General features: G+C 35.6%; 3 protein-coding genes across 5 annotated transcripts in view; 1 reads left to right on the top strand and 2 right to left on the bottom strand.

The window, feature by feature from the left end:
* Positions 1-532: 532 nt before the first annotated feature.
* The window catches only part of hlk (hulk), a 32,259-nt gene continuing 6,944 nt past the window's right edge, over positions 533-25,847 (bottom strand). For 2 of the 3 annotated variants that reach the window (XM_089597077.1, XM_089597078.1), the window contains 21 exons: positions 25,399-25,581; positions 25,178-25,309; positions 24,782-25,096; positions 24,470-24,652; positions 24,251-24,382; positions 23,859-24,173; positions 23,449-23,778; positions 23,039-23,359; positions 22,735-22,917; positions 15,424-15,555; positions 14,759-15,082; positions 14,436-14,624; positions 14,223-14,360; positions 13,221-13,334; positions 12,337-12,434; positions 11,825-12,041; positions 11,555-11,737; positions 11,329-11,469; positions 10,911-11,234; positions 10,635-10,817; positions 533-1,003 (listed from right to left, as the gene is read on the bottom strand). In XM_089597077.1, the coding sequence (XP_089453203.1) occupies positions 816-1,003; positions 10,635-10,817; positions 10,911-11,234; positions 11,329-11,469; positions 11,555-11,737; positions 11,825-12,041; positions 12,337-12,434; positions 13,221-13,334; positions 14,223-14,360; positions 14,436-14,624; positions 14,759-15,082; positions 15,424-15,555; positions 22,735-22,917; positions 23,039-23,359; positions 23,449-23,778; positions 23,859-24,173; positions 24,251-24,382; positions 24,470-24,652; positions 24,782-25,096; positions 25,178-25,309; positions 25,399-25,581 (4,325 nt within the window). In that variant the 3' untranslated portion in view covers positions 533-815. The remainder of the gene's footprint in view (positions 1,004-10,634; positions 10,818-10,910; positions 11,235-11,328; positions 11,470-11,554; positions 11,738-11,824; positions 12,042-12,336; positions 12,435-13,220; positions 13,335-14,222; positions 14,361-14,435; positions 14,625-14,758; positions 15,083-15,423; positions 15,556-22,734; positions 22,918-23,038; positions 23,360-23,448; positions 23,779-23,858; positions 24,174-24,250; positions 24,383-24,469; positions 24,653-24,781; positions 25,097-25,177; positions 25,310-25,398; positions 25,582-25,847) is intronic. The other variant, XM_089597079.1, reaches the window with a different exon arrangement.
* On the top strand, positions 3,327-4,949 carry LOC149373438 (granzyme-like protein 1). The gene is made up of 4 exons (XM_089596971.1): positions 3,327-3,520; positions 3,741-4,020; positions 4,101-4,392; positions 4,470-4,949. Exons 1-4 carry the CDS (start codon positions 3,478-3,480, stop codon positions 4,737-4,739), a joined length of 885 nt encoding a protein of 294 aa, XP_089453097.1. The 5' UTR covers positions 3,327-3,477; the 3' UTR covers positions 4,740-4,949.
* LOC149373437 (uncharacterized) lies at positions 17,309-20,808 on the bottom strand. Its single transcript, XM_089597080.1, has 3 exons — positions 20,696-20,808; positions 18,278-18,619; positions 17,309-17,595 (listed from the first exon to the last, which is right to left on the bottom strand). Exons 2-3 carry the CDS (start codon positions 18,594-18,596, stop codon positions 17,561-17,563), a joined length of 354 nt encoding a protein of 117 aa, XP_089453206.1. The 5' UTR covers positions 18,597-18,619; positions 20,696-20,808; the 3' UTR covers positions 17,309-17,560.

Genomic DNA, 25,847 nt, shown 5'->3' with positions numbered 1-25,847 from the left:
TACAGTACCTGAACAAAACAATTCTCATGCTCGATGTTTTCCTCGCTATTTTCTCAAAATTTAACGTGTTGATCCTATTCTTTTTTTTAAATAATAGATTTTTTATACTTTCAAGTACATGTACCAATTTAATGTGTGGGCCCACAGCTTTTTATTGCGGTACGGTAGTCTATTGAATTTCGGGTTCCGTAAGGTTGCGTGTTAAAATGACGAATTTTCACAAGCGATTTTCTCGAAAATAAATGTGTTGACCTACCTATTTTGTTTTCCTAAAAAAATCTAGCAAACTTTATCTATATAATCTCTGAATTTCAGACCTAGCCAGCATTTAATTCAAAATCGCCCAAGCCTCCTTAAATAATACATGCACATGTTCACTTTTGACGTCGACGTACACACGCTACGAGTCAATGTGGCCTTTTATTAACGTTCAAATTTATATGTAATGTTATCGTTTTTTGAGCCCTTTTAAAAATTTGTAGGGGGTTGGAGCAGCTTGAGCTGTTTTTGTTGCGTCTTTGGCGCCAACTTCATGTCCGAATGTCCGATGGCCAAGGTAATAGCGCCTACTTATCGGACGGACCAACGAGAGAAAATAATAAGGCACAGATGGATGGTAAATGACAGGCAGGTGTGGGGGTAAGGTTTTGGGTCTGGACAAGGCTTGGCTGGGCTAACTTGGAAGATGACGCTACACAAATGATGCACATACGATCGGGGATGATCATACATACATGTGCCACTATCGTGACGTTTAAGACCGGCTTTTGCGACCAATTATCACTTGTACGAATCGTCGGTTGGAGCGGCAGTTATCACGCCTGTTTAGGATGGGCCGCGGGCGGGGGCGGCTCCGAGCGGAAGCACGAGAGCAAAAAGCCCGTGTACATGGCGAAGAGGATGGCCACCGCAATCAGCATGTACATGTAGATGTTGAGCTCGGGTTGGCGAAATCGGTTCTTACGCAGCCACTCCAGAACATCATCCTCCTTCTTGGGGTCACCTGAAAAATAAGTACCACAGACAATCCTCAGCTTCTTTCGGGCATAAACGCAACGATGCTTTTTTGTATGTCCATTGCTAATAGTGGGACGAAAGTTTTAAACCTAAAGGTGGTTAAATACTACAAAATTATATGCCTTCGATATGAAATCAATTACAATAATTCTAACTCAAATAGATACATCCGTCGGAAATATTTTCTCTTAAGCTTTCGAAAAAGTCACAAAAATGTCGGTATCATCTTCAATTAAGGTGGTTCTTCATCTAACCCATTTACTTAAACTTACAGGGAAACTTGGAGGGATTGTTATTAAAGTTATAAGGCATCTTCTCTTAAAATTTCAAGTACCTTTATCAGGCAAATTTTTGAAAACCAGTCAGTCAAAAAATGCACTTTTAACATGTGTTCTTATGTAGGTTACTTTTCCATACTACGATATCATGTAATATCTCGTAAAGTAGACTTAAGATCGTAATAGAAAAAGTTTGTAGTGAAAGAAGAACTTTTTAGCTTTCTAATAATATAACAAAAGTATGGGCTAATCAGGGAAATAGTATACGATATTTAATCGTAAACGTAATCAGTTATCGATCATGCAGAAATCAGCGGCAACGTCTGCTTGAGTAGGAGCGTACATGCCATTTTCAGAACCTTGCGTCAAAAAAAAATTTGTTTATAACTCTTACTCTGACTTTATTAGCATGTTTATTTGTATGTAAATGCAATGATATTATAGTCAAGTGCCAGTACAACATATTTTATGTTGCAAATAATACGCTAATCGAAAATTAGAAAACCACAGGGTCCCGTGTCGCTTTGATACGGCACCATCGTGAAGAACCACCTTAAATTAAAAAAAAAAAAAAAAAAACGCAATAGTCGCAGCCAACAAGATAATGAGTACAAAATTATCCAACAAGTATCTTTGTTCAGAGTTTTTTAAGTTGGAATCGTTTCACTGGAATAGATAAAAAGTGATGACACTGTGACAAAACTTACAAAAGTATTAAATGAAGATAAAGTAAATTTTTTAAAGAAAAATTTATCCATTACATGCACACTATTGTATTGTAAAATTTTTTTTTCTGGATTGGGATCATCTTTTTTAGATAAAACATAATTTCCTATTCACAATATTTTCATTAGAATAACGAGCGAGGCATTAAAAAATGGCACTCGTGACCAGGTACAGAAGTTATGAGCCATAATTCTACAAAAAAAGGCTGTGTCCCCAGTTATAATGCAGATGCAACAGGATAGACACCAATTTATGGCCATAAAAATAAAATATTTCGATTTAAGTATCATTTGATGTAGACGATAGGCATATAATATATAATTACGACCTGCCGTCTAGCGGATACGATTTCATATTTTGCGCAATGACTCTCGTGGTTACGTAAAAACGTCCTTTACCCCTCGGCTCTAAGTTCCCAACTTATCGTGCTCTCCCAACTAATTTTTACTGAAAAACATCCCCGTCCTCGTCACCATAATATCCTTATGGGAAACTTTATTCTTCCGTGCACCCACAGACGTGTACACCTACAACTTTGTAATGCTTGCTGTATTTCGTGCTCGATCGTTTCTAAAATTTTCCAATGAACGACGTTTTACACGAGCAACATCGCCGCCGGGACTGTATCTGGGCTCGATAGCCCCGAATGGATGACGCTCAAGTGGCGAATACCATTTTTTCTCTACATCGATCACATATTCAAAGACTTGGACGATTACTGTGTCTCCAGTAGGAAAAACACCATTTGCCACTGGTGTCCATCCATCCAGGACAATCACTCAATTTTACAAAGGTCGCGAGGGTGGTGCTTCGCAAGTCCTCCGCGTACGAGTTGCTCGTCCTGGAGAAAACGAGCATCACCAGTGACGCAAACTACTGTACTTTACATCTCTCTATCGCATATACCTGAGATTTATTGAGGAATACACGCGTTTTTATGAAATGCCTGGGCGTATTTGCACCAAAGAGGGAAAAGAACTGTATAATCAAAGAAGGAACATAAAAAATCTGATGAACAAAAAAATAATTAATGTATACTATGCGCTTTAACATTGAAGAAAATATGATAATTCAGTGTTCGTATAAATGTTGTTGAATTTTAAAAATATGCTGTGTTTTCTGATTGTACTGGAGTATAAGGCCAATCAGCAATTGCCGTCAGAAAAATGTTGCAACAATGTTAACGTCATTTTTCTCAGTAAATTTAGATAGTTCTACTATGAATTTAATCACTGATTGTTTCGTCGTTTGTACATGCGTAGAAGAAATAAATGCTTAGTTTCTGTTCATGCGCTGTCGATTATCGTTTCCAAGCCGACTTTTTGAAGCCATTCGACATTAGTTATTCCTAGTTGGAAGCACAGATAAGCTGCTGTAACTTTCTCCTTCACTATTAGTAACACGTTGCACGTAAGCAACGAATTTTACAGAAGACAGTACCTTTTTCCTCGTCAAGATGATTATTGCTAAAGTTTTTGCGGTTTTTTTGACGATTCAAGGTAAGAACTTTTGACTTTGGTGGAAAAACTTTAAAGATACTTTTTTTGCTACTGTAATTAGCTTCTACATGATTTCTTGTGTTAAAAAAACCATTAACCATCGTCATGTCGTTGAGTACAACAAAAGTTTATCACATGATCAATGATTTCTTTTTCCACTTTTTTAATACCAATTTACGACGAAACTATAAATAATCACTGTTGTTATGTTTTGAACAAGTTGCCAGCGCGTGGCAGTATGCTTCTAAAGGCCAGTTTCCATATCTTGCATATATTGCAACATTTCTCAACGATGGAAAAGTAGTTGGTTGTGAAGCAACTCTTATAAGGGAAAACTATCTTTTAGCAACTTCAAGTTGTCTAAAAAGTCATTTGAGTGATGAACTTCAATTCAAGGTTTTGGTTGGTTACAATATTTACAATAGTGCCAACAAACAAATTTATGACAAATATGGAATTCCCATCAAAAACATTACAATTCACGAAAAATACGTCAAAAAGTGAGACATTTGTTTTTTATTTAAAATATAACTTATTGTCAACGAAGATTTAACTTTAATTTTACGAATGATACTTCCAGTGATACTAGTTATGACGTGGCTCTTGTCCAATTGAAGTGGAAAGTAGAGCTTAACGACAATACTAAACTCATAAAACTGCCTGAGGCCAATTCTGTTGTGAACGAGGGAACTAATTTAACGAACATTAAATTTATTGTTGTATATAATACTGGATTTATTGCAGTATATTTTACAGTTCGCGTTTCAAACCATCAAACTTGTAAGGAGCAGTTGAAAAATCAAACTGAATATAATATTCTGCACGAGTCGTCACAATTCTGCGTCAATAGAGTTCAAGAAGTCAATTTACCGGTAAATATCGAAAATGGCTGTTAATCTCGTAAAACTTTTAATAGAAACATTGACTTACATTTTTTTATGTTCCGTAGATTTATTGGAATGATGTTTTGGTTAAAAAAGACGGCTCTGATTTTGTGCTTATTGGATTTATTACTCGAAATGATCTCGCGGCCACTAGCATTTCAAACTACGTGGATTGGATAGAGAAACAAATTAACATCAACAACGAAATGATGATTAGCAATGCTGATCCACCATTGATAGCTGATACGGATAATTACGTGACTGGCAGTGGATTAAGAACGAAATCTTATGATGTTTTTTTAATTTTAGTAATTATTGTACTTATACTAAAATGATAAATTATTTGAATGCCTGCATAAGACTTCCTCACCGGGGCGCATCTCCCACGAGGCTAACCCCGAGGGCATTTGTAAATTATATGAGTAATAATTCGAAGCTTATTTCTGCTCCTGCGATAAACTTAACAAATTGACTATTTTCTGCCTCGTATAGCAATTTTTTCTTATTTTTTGAGTGGTGGAATTAAATACATGATATCGCATTGATTTCCGTGTTTGTATTTTAACATCATAACCTAATTCCTGTCACTACTATCACGTCATCCCTTTTAGTCCTATTTCCCCAAGTAGGCGAGTCTGTCGTAAGGTCCCCTCTAGAAGAAAGTCACCCCGTAGACGATTTGGTCTTCCATCTTGTAATGGGTAATGTTTGCAGGGTGCATTGATTACCTCAAGCAGATCCCAGTTTTAAAACTAATAGTGACCTCACCAAGAGGTTGTCCTCGACGAGGTGTTGTCTTTGCCTTACAACATCCGAAAAAATCCACTAATTATTCGTCTTGGATATCACCAAGCTATGAAGATCTTACAAATGAGAGATACAATATACTTATGATAATAGCGCCCGGATTCTATAAAAAAAAATTAAAAAATTAAACCTATACAGAAAACTTTGATCTAACTCGTATGAAATTCCGTATACACGAGGTTCTCGAATTCACGCGAATTGGATAATCATTTCAGAAATAGTATATTACGTACCTAGGCCAGAAAGTGGGGCTATTACTGACCGCGCTATATTATCGGCCGAGCCGAAGGCGAGGCCGGTAATGCGCGGTCAGATGTAGCCCCACTTTTTGGCCGTGGTACGTATACTTTTTTTCCTTACACCTCCGCCGAAAGTTCGTCACCACGATCGGTCGCTCGAACAATACCACTTAATTAAATGCACGTAGATGAGTGTACATGTGTATAGGTATATCTATATATATACGCTCGCCGAGACTGTAGTATACTATATAGAATCAGATTGGGCCGAGGATTTGTGCAGGTTGGTCGTGCTGGCAAAACGAGAGGAAGAGAAATCCGTTTAAATTCGAATCATGGATCCTATAAAGATCATTTTAAAAATCCTAATGTTTATATCCGTAAGTTCAAAATAAATCAGGTTATTATCAATAACTATTATAATTGTGATAAGCATAATTCGATTAAATAAAAGATTTCATAGTTTATTTTTGTAATATGACATGTATTGTAAGGGTCGTAATTATATTAAGATATTTTAAGTATGAATTTAAATGTTATTTGATGGTTCTTTTATGTGACGTGATATATTCATGTGAGTTAGTATTAGTGGATATGCTTTTAATAAGGATAGAAGACCATGGGTACTCGTGGGTACAATGTTGGATTCGTATTGCCCCCAACTTGTATCACGAGATACTTCAGTGGATGCGTGCAGGGACGTAGTCAGATTCGCAATGCCCCTGACCCGTGGTGCACACGTCCGAGGATCTTATATATTAGTTAATAAGAATTTATAGGACTCTATTGAGTTCCTGTTGGGTGCGGTAAGTCGCCTAGGAACCGGGATTGCTTCAGTTCGTATTGCCCTGAAGGTCCGCCAGTTCGCTAGCTTCTTTACCTAGAGGATAGCTCCGGTTCGTATTGCCCCGGAGATCCGCTCCTTACCCGAGGAACACAAAAGAGGAGTAACTGGTGTAAGGGGAAAACTAGGAGACTGTAATAGCCTCTTCGTCGCCCTTATAGCCAGTGCCGTATTTAAAATGAATATTGTAATATAAGAAATGATAATCAAATATATATATATATATAAATTCGCTGTTTATTGCGATAATATTATAACAGTGCTTTGAAGAGCAGAGCTCCCTAGTCAAAGCGCCGGACTCATTGCTGATGGCAAAAAGTGATTAACATGGGCTTGCATGGGCCTTTTATACCCTCCAGATTCGCAGCGGCGTCGGCGGCTTTGATTAGGCGGCTCGAATGACTTGCACATTTCGACGCGATTCACAATCATTGTTTGTTTCGGCATACATATAAGTGTTTTGTATAGTCGCGTTATAGGCGCTTGTCTCATCCATCTTACGTATTTACATTCTAGCCAACCGGGTAGCGAGTGTTTTAGGAATAGCATCTTGAACTCAAATTGGTGATAAGCAAATAATTACTTACTATATGAATTAGACCCTCACATATCTCCCCCAGCCAATTTGCATTCAAGATGTGGTGGAGTTCGTTCTCAAAACAAATTTATAAAACTAAGTGGTTGCGCTTAACCCCTAACAATATATATAAGCATAATAAATCATTATTCCATCCATGCTACTATTTATACAAGCCATGGTAGATTTTTGTTTAAAGATAAAGAGTATGGCTACGTTTAGCCAATAACAATATTGTATAAAAATTACTTTTTAGTCTCTTATGATATAGTTGATAAAAAAATGATTTATATGTTTTACCATAAACTAAAAAAGATATCTATTTATATTATATCTTCATCCTCACAGTTGATAGGCTTGATGATCATCGGTTTGATTATATGCATCACTTCAATGATCTTGGCTACTTCTTCATCATTTTTAAACATGTGTATCCTTCCTGTTGTTGTTGGTTTTTTAAATGATGGATCCTCAGGATCATATTCTATTGCTGGTTCGTTTAGCATTTTTTTTAATTCTAGCGCTCTCTTGCTCATCTTTTGGAGCTCTATAGGTGCTCTTTTCGGTGTTTGGGTCTTTTGCGATTTGGTTTTCTGTGTGACTGTCTGCGTGGTATTTCTTCTTTGATACTCCGTGTAGATCTGGCCCTGTTGGCCATTAATGTCTCTTGATCGTGCTATTATAATTTTTTGGCATTGTCCTCGCACCTTGCTCCAATGCATCGCTAAGGTCGATTTCTTTAATAGTGCCTCATTTACCAACGTGGAGGCATGGCACATACCCAGGTAATTTTCTGACTGTGTTTCTTGGTCGCACATCTTAAAGGTTTGGCGTTACAGAAGCAACTGAACTTGATGTGCTCTTTCTTTCTATTTTTACTTATTCTTTGTGCAATTTTAGACAATAATAAGGATTTTAAATATTATGTATTTATTTCAATGGTTTTGTCTACCGTTATTCAACCAGAAAACAGCCATGGTTATTGATATTATATTTTTGTGTTTATGTGAACGTGCGAACTGTTAACTCTGACCACTCTCACATATTTAGTAAATTGTTATGTAATTGTTCTATGTGAATGTACGAACTGTTAACTCTGACTACATTCACATATTTTTTTTTTTTTTTTTTTTTTTTTTTTTTTTTTTTTTTTTTTTTTTTTCATGTGTGTTTACTAAGTGTGGAACGGCTTAAGGTTTGATATATGAAATTTTCTTCGTTCCCGATTATTGTCTTTGTTGCACAATAAGTAAGTGTCTGTTTCCAATATTTCTTTTACTTTAAAAGGTCCTTCATATATTTCAAAAAACTTAGCAATTTGTTTGTTTTCATTGCTTGATACGTTTAGAGCTTTTACCAGCACCAAATCATTTATGTTGAAAGTTTTATGTTTTGTGTTTATGTTTTTGTCATCATGCGTTTTTTTTTTTTTTTTTTTTTTTTTCTTTTTTTTTTTTTTTCAAATATGTTTTTATATTTCCATCTTAAATTTAATAATTGATCCATTTGTCGATCATTAAGATTTTTTTAATTTTTTAATTTGTTTACGACCTCCTCTTTGGAGATATCGTTTATATATTCAATTTTTTCAAATATGTTTTTATATTTCCATATTAAATTAAATAATTGATCCATTTGTCGATCTTTAAGATTTTTATAACTTTTTAATTTGTTTCTGACCTTCTCTTTGGAGATCTCGTTTATATATTCAATATCCTCAGTAAATGAAGGTATATTTTTTAAAGAAAAAGAATTTTTTGATTTTAAAAGTTCATTTTTTTCTTCTATTCTTATGGACTCATAATCTTTATTTGTGAGTATTATATCTTCATCATATAAATGATTGTTCCTTATATTTATTTCTTGTTTAGTAGTGTTTAGTAGTATCTACTATAAAGATTATTTGTTTTAATGAGTCATATCCGAATATGCAATCTTTTACTAACTTTCTTTTTTTTTTTTTTTTTTTTTTTTTTTTTCTTTTTTTTTTTTTTTTTTTTTTTTTTTTATGAATATATTACGTACTCACCACGTCGAGCGCCATTTGTAAGGGTCGTAATTATATTAAGATATTTTAAGTATGAATTTAAATGTTATTTGATGGTTCTTTTATGTGACGTGATATATTCATGTGAGTTAGTATTAGTGGATATGCTTTTAATAAGGATAGAAGACCATGGGTACTCGTGGGTACAATGTTGGATTCGTATTGCCCCCAACTTGTATCACGAGATACTTCAGTGGATGCGTGCAGGGACGTAGTCAGATTCGCAATGCCCCTGACCCGTGGTGCACACGTCCGAGGATCTTATATATTAGTTAATAAGAATTTATAGGACTCTATTGAGTTCCTGTTGGGTGCGGTAAGTCGCCTAGGAACCGGGATTGCTTCAGTTCGTATTGCCCTGAAGGTCCGCCAGTTCGCTAGCTTCTTTACCTAGAGGATAGCTCCGGTTCGTATTGCCCCGGAGATCCGCTCCTTACCCGAGGAACACAAAAGAGGAGTAACTGGTGTAAGGGGAAAACTAGGAGACTGTAATAGCCTCTTCGTCGCCCTTATAGCCAGTGCCGTATTTAAAATGAATATTGTAATATAAGAAATGATAATCAAATATATATATATATATAAATTCGCTGTTTATTGCGATAATATTATAACAGTGCTTTGAAGAGCAGAGCTCCCTAGTCAAAGCGCCGGACTCATTGCTGATGGCAAAAAGTGATTAACATGGGCTTGCATGGGCCTTTTATACCCTCCAGATTCGCAGCGGCGTCGGCGGCTTTGATTAGGCGGCTCGAATGACTTGCACATTTCGACGCGATTCACAATCATTGTTTGTTTCGGCATACATATAAGTGTTTTGTATAGTCGCGTTATAGGCGCTTGTCTCATCCATCTTACGTATTTACATTCTAGCCAACCGGGTAGCGAGTGTTTTAGGAATAGCATCTTGAACTCAAATTGGTGATAAGCAAATAATTACTTACTATATGAATTAGACCCTCACAGTATATACTACATTTATATACTAAATAAATCATTAAAGTGAAAGTAACTTTACTGATCAAAAAACATTAATTTGGTAGTTTTAATTTTGTGTTGTGTACTCTGTTCATATGAAATTAATAAATTTATATATACATGTAAATTGTGCAAAAAAAAAAAAATATATATACATCCAATAATTTATGTAAATAAATATCCAATGATTTTCTGTGTTGTATAAACTATAAAGGTTATAACTCCGTTAGCCGTATATATATATATGTATTGTATAACTACTTTACTACTGCTGCTTCTCGGTGCTAAATATATAACTATATATATCTGCGCACTTCGTTCTGCGCATATAATGCAGGACTGATATCGTCAGATGGAACGAACTTTCGGTGGAGGTGTAAGGAAAACTCATTTTATTTTCTTCGTCATTACGTCATTTCTGTAAGATTTTCTTAAATGCGGCGAATAACAAAGTCTGCATCGCGTGAACTTTTTTTCCATACGAACTTGTACCTGTGATCTTGCTAATTTTTTTAACAGGAAATACACTTGAAATTCGTTTGAGCTAAGCATATAGAGACCCTAAAATGATAACGCGTAAGGAACACGATACAAAGTGTATCTTGCAGGGACGAAAACGTGGTAATGCAATTGCACAAGACTTTCCTCGCAAACAAAAGTCTATAATTGGCACCAGGTGTATTGTAACGTATTGCAATGATTGCCATTTTTTACACCAGCTCTTTTCCCTCCTGAACCTACCTCGGTAAATGCTAGGGAAGCGTTTGCGAAAGTACACGATCGCGGGCAGCTTGGTGACGCCCCATTTCCTCGCGTAGCGCGGATCGGCCATTTTGACGAACGTTATGTCGAGGTTGTCGGTCTCCCCGTCAATGTTCTCCAGCCTGGCGTTGACCTCGTCGCTTTCCTTCGAGCCGTGCTCGTCTGCCGAAAACAAAAACGACCGAGAGACGTTCCACTCACGTGCACTGACACAAGAGATCGACATTCTAAAATATATAAATAAATCGTTCTCACAGAAGAACACGGCGAGGAACTCGTTCTCATCGAGCAGCTTGTCGAGCATCTTCTTGTTCACCTCCTCGATCTCGTTCTTAATCTCGAAGACGTCCTGGGAGGTGAGCCACTGCAAAACCTTGTCCTCCTGCGTGAGGTCGCCGTCGTAGACGAGGGGCGTCTTTTTCCGGAAGTAGACGAGCGACGGCACGTTCAGGATCCCGTACTTCTCCGCCGCGTCCGGAGTCGACACCTTCACGAAGTCTATGCCAAACAAGTCCGCTTCGCCGTCGATTTTCTCCAGCGCCTCCAGTATGTCATCACATTCGGGACAGTCCTCGTCGTCTGGACGTTTTTGCAGGAATTTGGATTCATTTGGATTCAATTAGAAAAAAAAAAAAAAAAAAAAAAAAAAAGATTCTTTCAATCATGTACGTACAGAAAAAGACGGCAAGGAAGGGCGACTCGTCCAACAATCTCTCCAGCATGCGGCCGTTGACCGACTCGATTTCGTCCGCCAGTTCTCGGTTGTCGTCGTCAATCAGCCACTCGAGCACCGACTCCTCGTTTTGTAAGTCACCTGCCGATCGAAATCGTTAAATTCGCGTGTCAGCCGATTTCGATACCGATTTTTTTTTATCTCTAAGGGTGTGCTGGACCGGTACCTTCGAACAGCAGTGGGTTTCCGTTCCTGAAGTAGACCAGCGCAGGGAACGTCTTGATCGAGTACCTCTTGGCCAATTGGGGGTCTTGAATTTTCACCAGATGAATGCCAAAAACGTCGCACTCGTCGTCGATTTTCTCCAATCCCTCGAGGATCTCGTCACAGATGAAGCAGTTTTGTTTGTCTGCCAATGAGCACAAGTTGGGTAAATTATCACGAAAATGTAGAAAAAAAAAAAAAAAGCTACTTGTCGATCAGAAGAGTCCCTTACAAAAATACACGGCCAAGTACTGCGTGTCCTCGACGAAGGACTCGAGCATCGTGCGCGTTATCAGCTCTATCCGATCCTCCGTCTTCTGGGTGATCAGCCACTGGAGGACCTCCTCCTCCTCCGAGAGATTGCCCTCGAAGACGTTGGGTATTTCGTTCTCGTAGTAGACCAAAACGGGAAAATCCGTGACCCCATAGTCCTCGGCTACCTTGAAATCCTGCGGGTACGGACACTTTGTTTATGGCAAAGTCAGGTTTTTGCTACTCCTCAAACATTTTTTATACATGGTATCGCATCGTATCGCATTGGTAAAGATAATGGATCCCGAAGGTAAAATTTATTCGGTACATTTTTTTTCTGTGATTATATTCTGCAAAGAGCGAAATATTCTTATGTTTCCCTCAGAAAAAGTGGAGTTTCGTCAAAGTTTTTTTTTATGGTATTTACGTCCATTAAAAATCGATATAGTCCAGTTTTCGGAATTGATATTAAAATAGAATGTCTCGACTCACTTGTGTTTTGACAAACGTAATTCCGTGCCTGTCGCAGTCGTCGTCAATGTTCTCCAGTTCCTCGAGGACCCCAGCGCAGTGTTCACAGTCATCGCTATCTGGAAAATCACTAAAAGCGTTAGACAGGCCATTTTTATAAAAATGTAGATAATTATTTTTATGATTATATCGTATTGGCGCACCATCAACTACCATTCACTTGGCTCTGGTCTACGAAACAAGGGGTAACAAAAAAAAAAAACAACAACAGAAACAGAATCTGCAAAAGTTGTGAACATGTCGTGTGACTGTAAGCGAGTTTACGTGTGAAATTATACATATGGGTTACCTTTTCGGGTATTGGGTGTACGCTTTTTGCTGTTTTGTATTTTCATGTCAATAATAATAAATAATAACATTAGAAAAAAGGGTAAAAAATCACTTAAAAAAGAAAAATGACGCATGAATCGTTTACATTTCCGGGTGAGGAGTAACTAATCTCATAACAAAGCGAAAGCCATCCCTAAGCGTTTGTACATAAGCACGCAGTCAGCAAAATTTTTCTAAACATCAAATACTCATGGAGTCATTCATCATAAAATCAAAGCAAAAAAAAACCTTTTTTAAATTACATTTTCGTGATTATAATTTTTTTTTTTTTTTTTTTTTTTATTCAAAAACAGACCAAAAAATTGAAAAAACATAATAATTAAAAATCTAATGGGGGAAAAAAAATATCTAAAAATTGGATTGACGAGTAGAAACAAACGGAGAAGCGAAGGTTGCGATAAAACATAAAATTGAATCGACTGCAAGTAAAAGTTGGAAATAATTAGCGATAAGGGGGTAAGGGTCGGGGGATCATGAAAACGAAACAGGTTGAACTCTAGCTTGGCAATTAGTACCATCGGCGGGCGCTTCCTCGTGTCCTTCGGCTTCCGTGGCCTTCTGTTCTTGCTTATGACGGCTCCGTCTGCGATGTGCTTTTGACTGGCACATGTCGCAAAACGTTTTGTTCCCTACGGCATATCAGTAGATAAAAATATTCGGTTGAGATTTAGCTGTTGTGCGAAGGTCTCTCGTAATTTTTGTTTGACTTGTGTTTCTTTTTTTTTTTTTTTTTTTTTTCCTCCCGATCTACTGTTAAGGATGACGGTTTTACCATCCCCATGTTTTTCACAACAGCAAAATACGTTATCTAGTATTGCATCATAAAGAGTATTTTTTTTGTTAATAATTTTCTACTTAATAATAATTATGTTTGTTATTATAAAATAATTTATTATTTTTGGTCACTATATTAAGGTGTTTTTTTTTTTTTTTTTTTTTTTTTTATAGCATAAATATATATTTTCTATGTAGTAGTTGCAAATTGTTTACTTAAACGTTCTAACATTTTTTCTTTTCTTATCAATTCGTTTAATTATTTATCATCGGACAGGTGTTTATTTTACTCCGATCCATCACTAAATTTTTTGACAAAATCAGGACAAAGTCGAACTAGCACGAAACCAAAAAAATACTTCTGTAGAACAGAGTCGTGTCCAAAAAAATAATCAGTAAAATGGCGAACGGGTGCAAAAATCACAATCAGCAGCCACCGCCTCTTATATCATTTGTATTATTCAATTGGTATATTCTAACTCCTCTAGACGAAGAAAAAGATTTTGTCATGGTTTTACTCGCAATTTTGCGTTACGTTGATAAAAAAAAGAAAGAAAGAAAAAAAAAGGAATTAGTAGCTACGTACTATATTTCAAATGAGAGAGCATCAAGGGATGGAAAAAATGAATGTAAATCGACGAGAGATTTATCGCCGAGAAAAATGAAAAAGGAGGTAAGATGAAGGAAAAATTGACGGGCGAGAGAACGAGAAACAAAGGATGAAATTGCAGTACGAAACTTACAAAAGTAGACAGCCAGAGAATCGGATTCTCGTATGGTGTTCAGCAGATCCTCACCATCGAGGTCCTCTATCATCTCGCCCGACGGATCCTTCTGTGTCATCAGCCACTGCAAGATTTGTTGCTCATCGTACAAGTCCCCTGCAATTATGTGACGTATTATCCGTTGCTTTTGATTTTCAACGAATCACGTAATAATTGATTATCCTGACATACCTGCGTAGATGACCGGCTCTTTGGAGCCCATTTTAAAGAAGAGAATGCCAGGCAGGGCGAAAACCCCGTACTCCTTGGCCAACTGCTTGTCATCGATTTTGATGAAGTTGATTCCCGCGCCGTCGGCCTCGTCGTCGATGTGCTCGATCTCGCTCAGGACACGGCTGCACTGCTTGCAGTCGTTGCTGTCTGGATATCAAGTCTACTTTTAGCATTGCTCGGGATGTTATATTTTTTTTTTTTTTTTTTTTTTCAATGGTGCACAAACGCGTGGCGATGATTTAAAGTTGACTGGAATGGCTCGTGGGTTTGCTTCAACTTACAGAAAAACACCGCCACGTAGTCCGAGTTTTGCCGGATTTTTTGAAACATCTTCCTGTTGACCCGCTCTATGTGGTCGTTCAGCTCCATGTTCTCGGGGTTCGTCAGCCAGTCCAGTATCTCCTCTTCGTCGTCGATGTCGCCATCGTAATTTATGTACTTTCCCTTGCGAAAGTACGTGATTCCCGGGGGGTTGCGGAATCCATATTTCTTGGCCATCAGGCGATCGCTCATTTTCACGATTTTTATCCCGTACTCGACCGCTTCGTCATCGATGAGCTCGATGTGGCGCAAAATTCGTGGACTCTCGGGATCTTCTTCCTTGACTGCACCGAGCGGGTTTCAACGACACGTATTTTTTTTTTTTTTTTTAACTCTAAGTGAATAAAAGTAGGGGGGGAAAAAAAGGAAAAAACCCACACACTAACACATTTTGAACTGACCACTGTCATTAATGGAGGAGTATCACTGTCTTTGACAAATAGGTCAAAATGAGCTCTCATCATAAACAATTTGGTGTACACAAGTTGTAATAACAATAAATCGAAAATTAACAAACAAATGCAAGCTGCGAGTACAAGTGGGTGAATAATTCTTTTTTTTTTTTTTTTTCAATTTTAAATGAATGAGGAGCAATGATACAAGCGTAAGATGTCGGTAGCCTTACAAAATATCACGGCGAGGAATTCCTTAGTTTCGATGTACTTGCTGAGAGTATCACGATCAATTTCTTCGATACTTTCGTCATTTTTTTGCCGCATCATCCAGTCCAAAACTTCTGCTTCGTCGAGAAGATTACCTGTTGTGATTAAGAAGACATCATTTATTAAGTTTTTTTTTTTTTTTTTTTTTTTTTTTTTTCCAAATGCTCGTTGTTTTTTAATCACTTTATTCACATGAAAATACTCAGTGAAGACGCTTTTCGTTCTGAAATGGCTTTTCGAAGGACTAAGCTGAAAATCATGATGGATTCTCTCATCACAGATCATCTTCTCCACGATGCATTACTCGATATATGTCATATTTAGCCTGAAATTTTCGTTCAAGGCATTTACTGCTTATAAAAGTAATAAATATTTATAATGACAATAATAATAACAATATAGACTTTAATTTTCTGTACAAGGAAATACGTTTCTTTATTTTTTTTTTTTTTGCGTAGATTTGATTTTACATGGTTTGATGTAGTGGTTTGTTCCTCTTGTGTATATTATGTAATGTGTCGTATAGTTTTTTTAGTCAAATACAAGTATATCAGTTTTTTTTAATGAGACCATTTGTCTTTTAAAATGTATATTTCAGGTTTATATTTTTTACTATTAATCATAACTTAGTGTAATTTAAAAAAGAAAATATGACTGAGAGTCGAAAATACGCAGTTTCAGTACAATGTAATTAAAATTAATTTTTTTAATAAACATTATGTACACACTTTGCTTTGAAAATTAATCATTACTTTTTTTTTTTTTTTCAACAAATAATGAATATTCACTTATTATTTTATATGTTTATATGCAGTGCATATTATGCACGCTTACATCACATAATGCAACAACGTACACACATTCTGCCGTTAATGTAATGAAGTAGAATGAAGTAGCAATGACTCTAGACTTTATCTAAAATAACTTAAAGCGATGAATTTTTTTTTCTCACAATCGATATTTCATAACATTTTATATATTTTTTTTTTACATTTTCTATTTTGGTAATAAATTATGGTGAAAAAATGATTTATGGAGAAAAATTAATTAAGTATAACTTTTGCACCAAGTATTATTAAATGAAAATAAAGGTCAGTAGCTATAAAAGATGTACTTTTTAGTATCCAACAATTGACTCGTTGGATTATCATTTGTTAACGTTTTTCATTCATTTTAGTACTAAAAAATAATGAAAATGTGTGGCAGTATTAAAAATGTATGGAAAGTAAAACAAAAAAATCAGAGCTATCAATTATCAGCATTTAAAGATAAAAAATGTTCTTTATAAGAAAATTTATCGAACTTCCATTGTAAAAATGCATCATAAGTAATGGACGCCAGTTTGAATGAAAATCAAATGTTTTCTATTGAAATTTCATAATCCGAGTTAGTTACTGTATAAATATCAATGATTTGCAATAATAGTAATGGTAGTAAAAGTAGTAGTAACAGTAATAATAATAGTGGTAGTAGTGGCTAAAATTGTTACAGTATTAAGTTTTTGCGAAAAAAAAGAAAGAAAAAAAAAAAACCCAATCCAAATCAAATAAACGTACATATTCTTACACCAATAAAGTTATTTCATCGAGTTGAAATACAAGGTAAAGGTGTTCGCATGGCACACACTGTTGTTTCTTTTGTTTTTTTAATCTCAACTACGCCGTAAAGTGTGACGTAACAAATAACGATGAGGTAAATTCTTGACAACTTCCAAGTAATGTTACTTTAGCGGTGAAAGTTTACGAAAGATTACTCATTGACTTGCGCACATGGTACGAATCAAATAGTCGATACTGACTGACTCTGACGAGTCAGAGTGAAAAAAAAAAAAAAAAATTAATTAAAAAAAATCTCAAGACCTTTGACTTTTTCGTTCTTACTCAACGAGGGAGTACTTATTTGACTCACTGATTCTTCTGCTTCAAAATCAAAACCATACGTTATTCGTCCAAGCAGAACTAACAAGTGGTTTCTGGGTGAAAGACAGTCTTGTTATTAAGGTGGTGCATTGACTAGAGCTGTCACTGATGTTGCTTTCGTTGTTGTTGTTTTTGCTGCTGCGACTGTTGCACGAACGCTGTGAGCGATGAGTTCTTGGTTTTATATCTTGATGAAGTTCGGAAGACCAGCGACCACTGGAAAAGCCGAGATATTCCGTTCTAAGCTAAAATTGTTTCACCAACTCAAACGACTTTTGTGCTTTGATAATGCTTTGTTTTTATTTAAATTTAACATCATAAGTGCACCTTGATTGCATCAATTTGCAGAAAGTCAAGGCAAGCGAAGCGCGCATTTTTTTAAGAATGAAAAAAACAAAGTGTATCTTATTACGGTGACTGCGCGCTGCTTCAAACAAAACCTAATGTTTGCAAACTTTTTACTTTTTTTTTTTTTTTTTTTTTTCTGTTTGTCTTCGAACTCTTGTTCTACCAACCCTGTAACGCATCACACATTCATCGCAAACTATATAGTTGTACTTGTTGAATTGTAAAAAAAATATACGAAAGTTGTGCATCGCTTTGCTCGGCTTGGCTTACATTACTAATTATTCCTAATTGTTATTGTTTTCGCAATAATAATAATAATAATAATAATAATAATAACATAAGTAATAATAAAATTACTAGGGTAAAAAAAACAATAGTTTTCGTGTAAACTGATCACGCGAAGGCGAATGTAAAGGACAATCGATGATAATATGCAGTGTAGACATGATAGTGTCTGATGGTATATGAATAAAAATTAATGTTTTTTTTTTTTTTAACGCGAGCACATATACGTGTGTTTGTCAATGTCGAGTGAGGGTGTGATAGTTACCGCTTCCAAAAAATCCCTTCTTGGCCTTGGGTGGGCTCTTTTTCGGCTTGTCGGTTTCTTTTTTTGGCTCGTTTGGCAGAGTTTTGCGGCTATCCTTAGCGGAGAGCTTGTTAAGAGGCTTGAGGGTCGGTTGGGCCGACTTGGGGCTCATCGTGGTTGCCGTAGAACCGAGCTTGGGCCTCTTTGTTTTGTCGTGGCGCTGCTTTGCCTCGACGACGGGACTGGCCTTGGCCACTCTTGTACCGCTCGACACCTTTGAGGGACAGCACTGGTACGGCTCGTATGAGGGGTACGTGGGTTTCGAACTTTTAGCTCCCATCCCGATGTAGAAACAGCCGTCGCCTGTAGTAAGCAAATACACGAACATCAAATACAGCACAACAACAAGTGTATCAATATTATTATTATCATTATTATTATTATTATTATTATTATTTCAATTATTATTATTGTTTTCATTATCATTAATATCGTAATCATCCTTGTTTTTTTGTTATTTTTAACAAGCATCGGCCAAAGCAGTGCAGTACAAAGTTGTGCTTATCAAGGATTATTATTGTTTGTATTGAAGAAAATAAAATTCATAAAATCAAGTCAAGAAAATACTTGAAGCAAGAATAATGCATTAGCAGAAATTGTGCTGCTTTCATATTCGTTTCTGCAATACCATGAATTTTAGTAGATTATAATTTCGTTTGCAACAAAAAGTTTATCAATATGCTCATAAATTTTTGCCACACCAAACATATGAACATAATGATATTTTTTTATTTTTATCTTAAAAAAATTGTGAGTTAACAAAAAAATTTTAATGAATTAATAAATGTGATACAGTTAGGTGTAGTAAACGAAATTTGATAAGACAACTTAAAATGCGAGTGATTAAAAACATACAAAAGTTAAAAGTTGTGTTAGTGGCAGACAGAGATGCTTCGCTACAGTTCAAATTGATCCGAACACTAAAAGCTCATCATGCAAGTAATAAGGAGCGCGTTTTTATCAGATCAATTATAAATAATTCTCTAATTATCGTTTTTATTCAACCAGTAACTATTTATTTTTTTTATCATTTTTTTAATCCTTTTTAAAGTCAAAAAAATTGACGGTTTACATATAGATCTAGCAAGATGATGAGTCTCCCCCAACAAAAATGATTTATTATAACTAACTAAAAACATTAAAATATTGAAATGATCGATTTATCAAATATTTAAAAAATAATGTAAATTTCAAAAAATAAAACAAAATCATTGTTTGTTAAAAAAAAAAAAAAAACACTCAAATGATTTTTAATATTCAATGGATATTTCAAGAATGTAACACGATTTTAAACTACACGTGTTTGAGTGCTTTGTGAGTATGAAACAAGTATCATCAAACATTTAAATAAATGTTATTTAAGAAGGCATCAGATAATTTTTTACAACAAAATAAATACTAGAAGTGGTGAGAAAATGTCTTGGGATGACTTTGTTATTACAATTATGTGGACGTGAGCGTGTGATTTTTGGCTTCGTATGATCGTTGAAACTTATCGTTTAAAATGACGTGACTATTTTACATTACAAACATGATATATAAAGCAAACTACAGGCGACAGGCTGTAAGAAACAAATAATACGTAATTCAACATAAAATTCATCAGCTCGCACGAAGAAAGTTTATATTCCAACGATATTCAGTGATAGTTTGTATTTTACCTTACTACTTATTTTTATTATTATTATTATTATCATTATTATTATTATTATTACCATTATTGATTAATTCAAGTGTAGATATTATTTATAAAGTTGAACGCAGTAAGTTAAGGATTTTACATGCGAGTGTCACAAGTAACAATAGTTATTTTAATGTAGGTAACAAAGTACATGTACAACCAGTGTTCATTATCAAATAATATTCGTTTCAATGAGTATTTATAGCTCATGTTGTTGAATTTATAAATAATACAATTGATATTAGTAAGGGAAACGAGAAAGTAAACAATTTTTTCGTGCACAAAACACTCATTGTCAAGTTTGTCATTGTTATACCAATATGAGATTTCCCGGTTAAACCGCCTAATATACTATTATAGCATGTTTTGAAATCGATTTTTGTTTTGTTTCACGTTGTTCATTGAAACGAACGAGTTTTACGATCGTGCGCATTTTAATTAGCAAACTACACTGGCTAAAATGACCAAATAAGTCTACAGTCTTTTGAGCAGGATTGTGTGTGCGCCTACTATGAGCTGCAAAATGCCAAATCATGGACATCATCTACTTTCTACTCAATAATAAAAGTCATACAAATACATAAAAACTTAAAAAAACATTCTCGCGTTCGATTTTACAAACACCCAAAATGTTCATTTCACACTACGGTCTCACATGATCCTTTTCTTGCCTGCCGAAAGCGCTCTGCCCGTTTTACCTTTGCCTACGAATTGCTTTATGGCTCTACTTGATGATTTTGATAAACTGTCATCCTCTTCTTCAACGCTCTTATATTCATCATCTTTGTCACTGTCGTCATCATCTTCACCCTCCTCATCATCATCACCATCATCATCATCATCATCATCATCATCATCATCATCATCATCATCATCATCATCTTCATCATCATCATCATCTTCATCATCATCATCATCATCTTCATCATCTTCATCATCATCATCATCTTCATCATCATCATCATCATCTTCATCATCATCACCATCATTATTCTTATCTTCCTTGTCATGATCATCATCATTTTCATCATCTTCGTCTTCGTCACATTCAGAATCAGAATTATCGTCATCACATAGCTTCTTCTTATTTTTATCATTGCTATTGTCCTCAGCATCGTCTTCATCTTCATCTATTTCATTGCTATCCTCGTTTTCATCGTCTTTGCCACTTTTACGCTTATTGTTATCCTTTTTTATATGAAGGTTTTGAACTTTTTTCCTCGTTAAACGCTCATTAACAATTTTTTTGTTCTTTTGAACGGAGTTCTTATTTTTTTTAAAAATACGATAATCGTACTTTTTACCCTTCTCATCCTTATCATTATCACCATCATTATTATTATCATCACTATCACCATCACTACCTGTATATGGACAGTATGAATTTCAGATATGATTATCCCCCAAAATTATAATAATAAATTCGTTTTTTCTCTAATGCATAAAATCGTGTGATACATCAATATTGCATCCATAAATTATGTTTCATCGATCATTGATAAACTGTTTACCGTAATTTCTAAAAATAGTATAGGTAACTTCACGTTGTGAGAATTTGTGTATTAAACTGATCAATTAAAAAGTCGATACGGTAACGTATATAGATGTAGAGTGCTGAGAAAAAATAGGTACAAGAAGAAGCAAATAATTAAAAAAAAAAAGTTAAACAAGAATTGGGGTAAGTAGATCAAACGCTTTCAGTTACAAGTTTACGAGCTTATAGTTAGAGTTATCTAAAGCAAAGCATTATCGCTTTGATAGTAAATACATATTTTTTAAAAAATTAATAAATCTACTATGCGATTTGCATAAAACTCATCAGAAGGAATTTAAATAGTTGTTGCGAAAGTATCAGGAATTAATTATTAACGCAAGGTTTCAAACGCAAAATTTTGTTAACAAAAAATTCAGAAATTTAGAAAAAAAATGCGAGTATGAGCATAAATATTAAAAAAAAAATTATTTACTGTTCCACGTAGAATCAATGGATTTTTAAGTTTGGTTTGAGGAGTTAGATTATTGATTATACTTGTACAATAACAAATAACATAACAAAAAAACATTGATTTAAAAAAATTATGACTCGTACAAGGTACAGTTACGAGTAGTGGAGTCGACATCAAAGGAGAAGAAAAAAAAAAAAAAAAAAAAAAAAGAAAAAAGGATATGTGTTGTGATAAAAATTTACGGTGAACGCGGTGGTGGTAACGTAACCGGAGTTATTACAATTGCCCGGGTTTGGTAATTATAATCTGGTGGTATCGCCACGATTGAGATTAGAGTCACAACGAACAGTACACCAGTGATAATAATCATCATTCTACAAATCTCCTTACTTTTCTGTTCGATTAGCCATTCCAGAACTTGGTCTTCTTTCTTAAGATTACCTACAAAAGTTACACATGGTACATGAGGTTGAAAATCTGGTGCTTACGTTTCGCTTCTTTTTTCATGTTGTATCTGCAAATTTTGCTTTTACACATTGGAGACACTTGGCCTCTAATAGTTTAAAATTATAAAAATTTTTATCTCCTTAATATCCAAATGAACCATAATCAATGTTTGAAACGAAACTCGTTGATTGATAATCAAAATTTCATCACAAAGATACAGGTAATATTAAAATTGCAGAAAATTTATTGATGTGCAAAAAAAAAAAAAAAAAAATTAAGTATTATATTAATATTTAAAAATCTTTTTACTTATCGATAAAATATATGTATTTGATTCGTCTTACCGTCGTACATGATGGGTACTCCCGTTTCGTAGTATACGAGTGCCGGAAAAGAGAATATACCGATTTCAGCGGCAAGCTTTGCATCTTTCGATTTAACAAACTGGATACCATGTTTGTCCGTATCGTCATCTATGGTTTCGAGGTCTTCTAAAATTTCTTTGCACGATTCACAATCATCGTCATCTAGTGGAACCAAAACAATTTTTTAATTTACCGTGAAATTAATTAAAAAGTAAAAAACAATAACCATGAATGAGAAACACACGATGATAAAAAAAAAAAAAAAAAAAAACTAATTGCTTACAGAAAAATACAGCCAAATGCTCGACATCGTTAATGAGAACTTGCAGAGTTTTTCTGTCGACATTTTCAATAACATCGGGCTTTGAAGTGCGCAGTTCAAGTAGCCAGTCCAAAATTTCTTCTTCGTGCATCAGATCACCTGTATAAATTTGTCGAAATTTGTGCCGATAAAAGGCGAGAGCTGGCAAACTTGGGAGATCGTATTCTTTCTCGATCCCTTCGTCCGAGATCTTTACGAAGTCAATGTTCTTCTCTTCGCATTCCTCGTCAATATTTTCAAGCTCTTGGAGGATCTTCTGGCTTTTTTTATCTCCTTCCTTATCTGAAAGAAGACAAAAAAACAAAAAAAAATACATGTAAAATCAACTGAAACATTATTCTTTTTTCGCCGAGATTTCAAAGTACACTTACAGAAAAACACAACGACGTAATCATTTTCATCCAATATATTTTCCAACATTTTCGCATTGACCTCCTCGATTTTTCCAGGTATCTCGAGAGTATTCTCATCAGTCAGCCAAGACAAAACTTCGTCCTCATCTTCGATGTCTCCTTTGTAAACAAGCGGCTCTTTGTTACGGAAAAACACCAAAGTCGGTAAATTTTTCAACCCATACTTCTTGGCCAATCCAACGTCTTCCGTCGTCACAAACACTATACCCGTTTCGTCGAGCTCGTCATCTATGTTTTCCAACTCTTTCAAAACTTTGTCGCACTCGTCTCCTTCATCGCAGTTTCCACCTGTAACCAATTTATTTTCACTTTACTATCCATAACTTTGTGAAAAAAAAAAAAAAAAAAAAAAAAAAAAAAAAACTTACTGAAGTATACGACGACGTATTCGTGCTCGTCGATAAGATCGGCAAGAATTTCGTCCGTAACTTCCTCGATGGTAGCGGTATTTTTCTGTTCAATCAGCCACTTGAGGACTTCGTCTTCATTGAGGAGATCGCCTTCGTAGAGAGCCGGAATTTTGTCCTCGAAATAAACGAGAGTCGGAAGGTGATCGATCCCGTACTCTTTCGCCTCGGCGTCATTGTCCATGCGAATGATCACTATACCCTCTTTCGATAGCTCGTCGTCAATGTTTTCCAACTCATTTAATATCCTCATGTCTTGTTTGTCATCTTTATCGTCTATTAAAATCAATCATGAGATGTAAAATGGATACATATAATATCTACGTATATTACACGGTAAGTATGTGACGTACAAAATAAAACGGCAAGATACGGTGTTGTTTCGATGAGCTTTTCCATCATTTCGTCCGTGACCTCGGGTATTTCGCTATGTTTCTTTTGGTGGAGAAGCCAACCCAAGAGCTGATCTTCGTTCATGAGGTCACCTATTGAAGAAGAAAAAAAAACACAAGATTCATCGAAAGTTCCACGGTAACATGCAAAGGATCAACAAAGTAAATTGTACACCGTACCGTCGTAAATGTGGGGTATTTTTTTCTCAAAGAGCACGAGGGTGGGAAGCTCGTCGATCCCGTATTCCTTTGCTTCCTCGGCATCGTCAATTTTAACGAAGGCTATGTTGTGCTCGTCACAGTCGTCATCAATATTTTCAAGTTCGGCCAACACTTTGGAGCTTTTTTTCTGATCCTTATCGTCTGGACGTATAGAAAAGAAAAAAGAAAACACATTTATCATAAAAATGACGAATTACGTAGAATTCCGATGTAACGATCAAGTATAAATTGTCGTGAGAACGAAACACGCGTTAATCAAATGCTACCGACAGAATAAAACAGCGACGAGAGGCATTTTATCGATGACCATGTCCAGCATTTCGTCGGTGACGTCTTCTATGTGGTCACTCTTGGATTGGCTGTCGAGCCACTTGAGTACCTTTTCCTCGTCCTCGAGATTTCCCTCGAAGAGCGTCGGAATGCCTTTCTCAAAGTACAGTAAGCTCGGAATCTTGTCGATGCCGTATTCCTTGGCCTCCTCGGCGTTGTCGATTTTGACGAATATTATTCCCAAACCGTCGCACTCGTCGTCTATGTTTTCGAGCTCGTTCAGGACCCGCTGTGACTTTCGGTCGTTGTTGTCATCTGCCCGGCAATGGAATCGGTGGTTAAATCCAAACCTTTTTATCGCAGTTACAAAGGATAACGTATTAAATTGTCGCATACAGAAAAGCACAGCCAAAGTTTTTCCCTCCTTGATTAGCCTGTCCAGCATTTCGTCGGTCACGTCCTCGATCTCGTCTCGTTCCAGTTGTGATAGCAGCCACTCCAATATTTCGTCCTCGTTTTGGAGATCACCTAATCGAATTGAAAAAATATCTTACAATAGACGAGCTGACGATTTGCACGAGGTGGTAAATAATGCGCGTCGAAGAGTAATTTATTACCGTCGTAAACGTTGGGAAGCTGTTTTTCAAAGTATACGATCGCTGGGATGGAGTCAATGCCAAATTCCTTGGCAGCTTTTCTATCATCAATTTTCACGAACTGAATGCCATGCTTGTCACAATCGTCGTCTATTTTTTCCAGTTCCGTGAGCACCTGCTGGGAATCCTCGTCTCCGTGATCGTCTGCGATAAAGTTGATCGGTACTATTAATTTCATCGCACCCGTGGCGTTGGGGTTTTTTTTTTTTTTTTTTTTTTTTTTTTTTTTTTTTTTTTTTTTTTATTAAGTAGCGAATGTCCCAATTATCGGTCCCTTTATACAGGCCTCAGGTATATTTTCAATGAATAACGAGGTGGGGTTCTATCAAAAAAGTGACTTTTTTCGTGCCCCAATGAAAATTCGTTCATTTTTGAAAAAAATGCACATTGAAGATATAAAGAACAATGAT

The sequence above is a fragment of the Copidosoma floridanum genome, unplaced genomic scaffold, assembly GCF_036245765.1.
Source record: "Copidosoma floridanum isolate Cflo_tuat_1 unplaced genomic scaffold, Cflo_Japanese_pri ptg000030l, whole genome shotgun sequence".
In the NCBI taxonomy this organism is placed as follows: Eukaryota; Metazoa; Arthropoda; class Insecta; order Hymenoptera; family Encyrtidae; genus Copidosoma; species Copidosoma floridanum.
The sequence above is the reverse complement of the archived record's forward strand: the minus strand, read 5'-3'. Positions and strand labels throughout refer to the sequence as shown.

Excerpts from the sequence above, each read along its gene's own strand:
- LOC149373438 (XM_089596971.1), top strand. The coding sequence starts at position 3,478 with ATGATTATTGCTAAAGTTTTTGCGGTTTTTTTGACGATTCAAG. Across the intron at positions 3,521-3,740 it reads GGTTTTTTTGACGATTCAAG|TTGCCAGCGCGTGGCAGTAT; the intron begins GTAAGAACTTTT and ends GTTTTGAACAAG. Across the intron at positions 4,021-4,100 it reads CACGAAAAATACGTCAAAAA|TGATACTAGTTATGACGTGG; the intron begins GTGAGACATTTG and ends TGATACTTCCAG.
- LOC149373437 (XM_089597080.1), bottom strand. The coding sequence starts at position 18,596 with ATGGGAGCTAAAAGTTCGAAACCCACGTACCCCTCATACGAGCCGTAC. Across the intron at positions 17,596-18,277 it reads GAAGGGATTTTTTGGAAGCG|TGGTCGCTGGTCTTCCGAAC; the intron begins GTAACTATCACA and ends CGGCTTTTCCAG.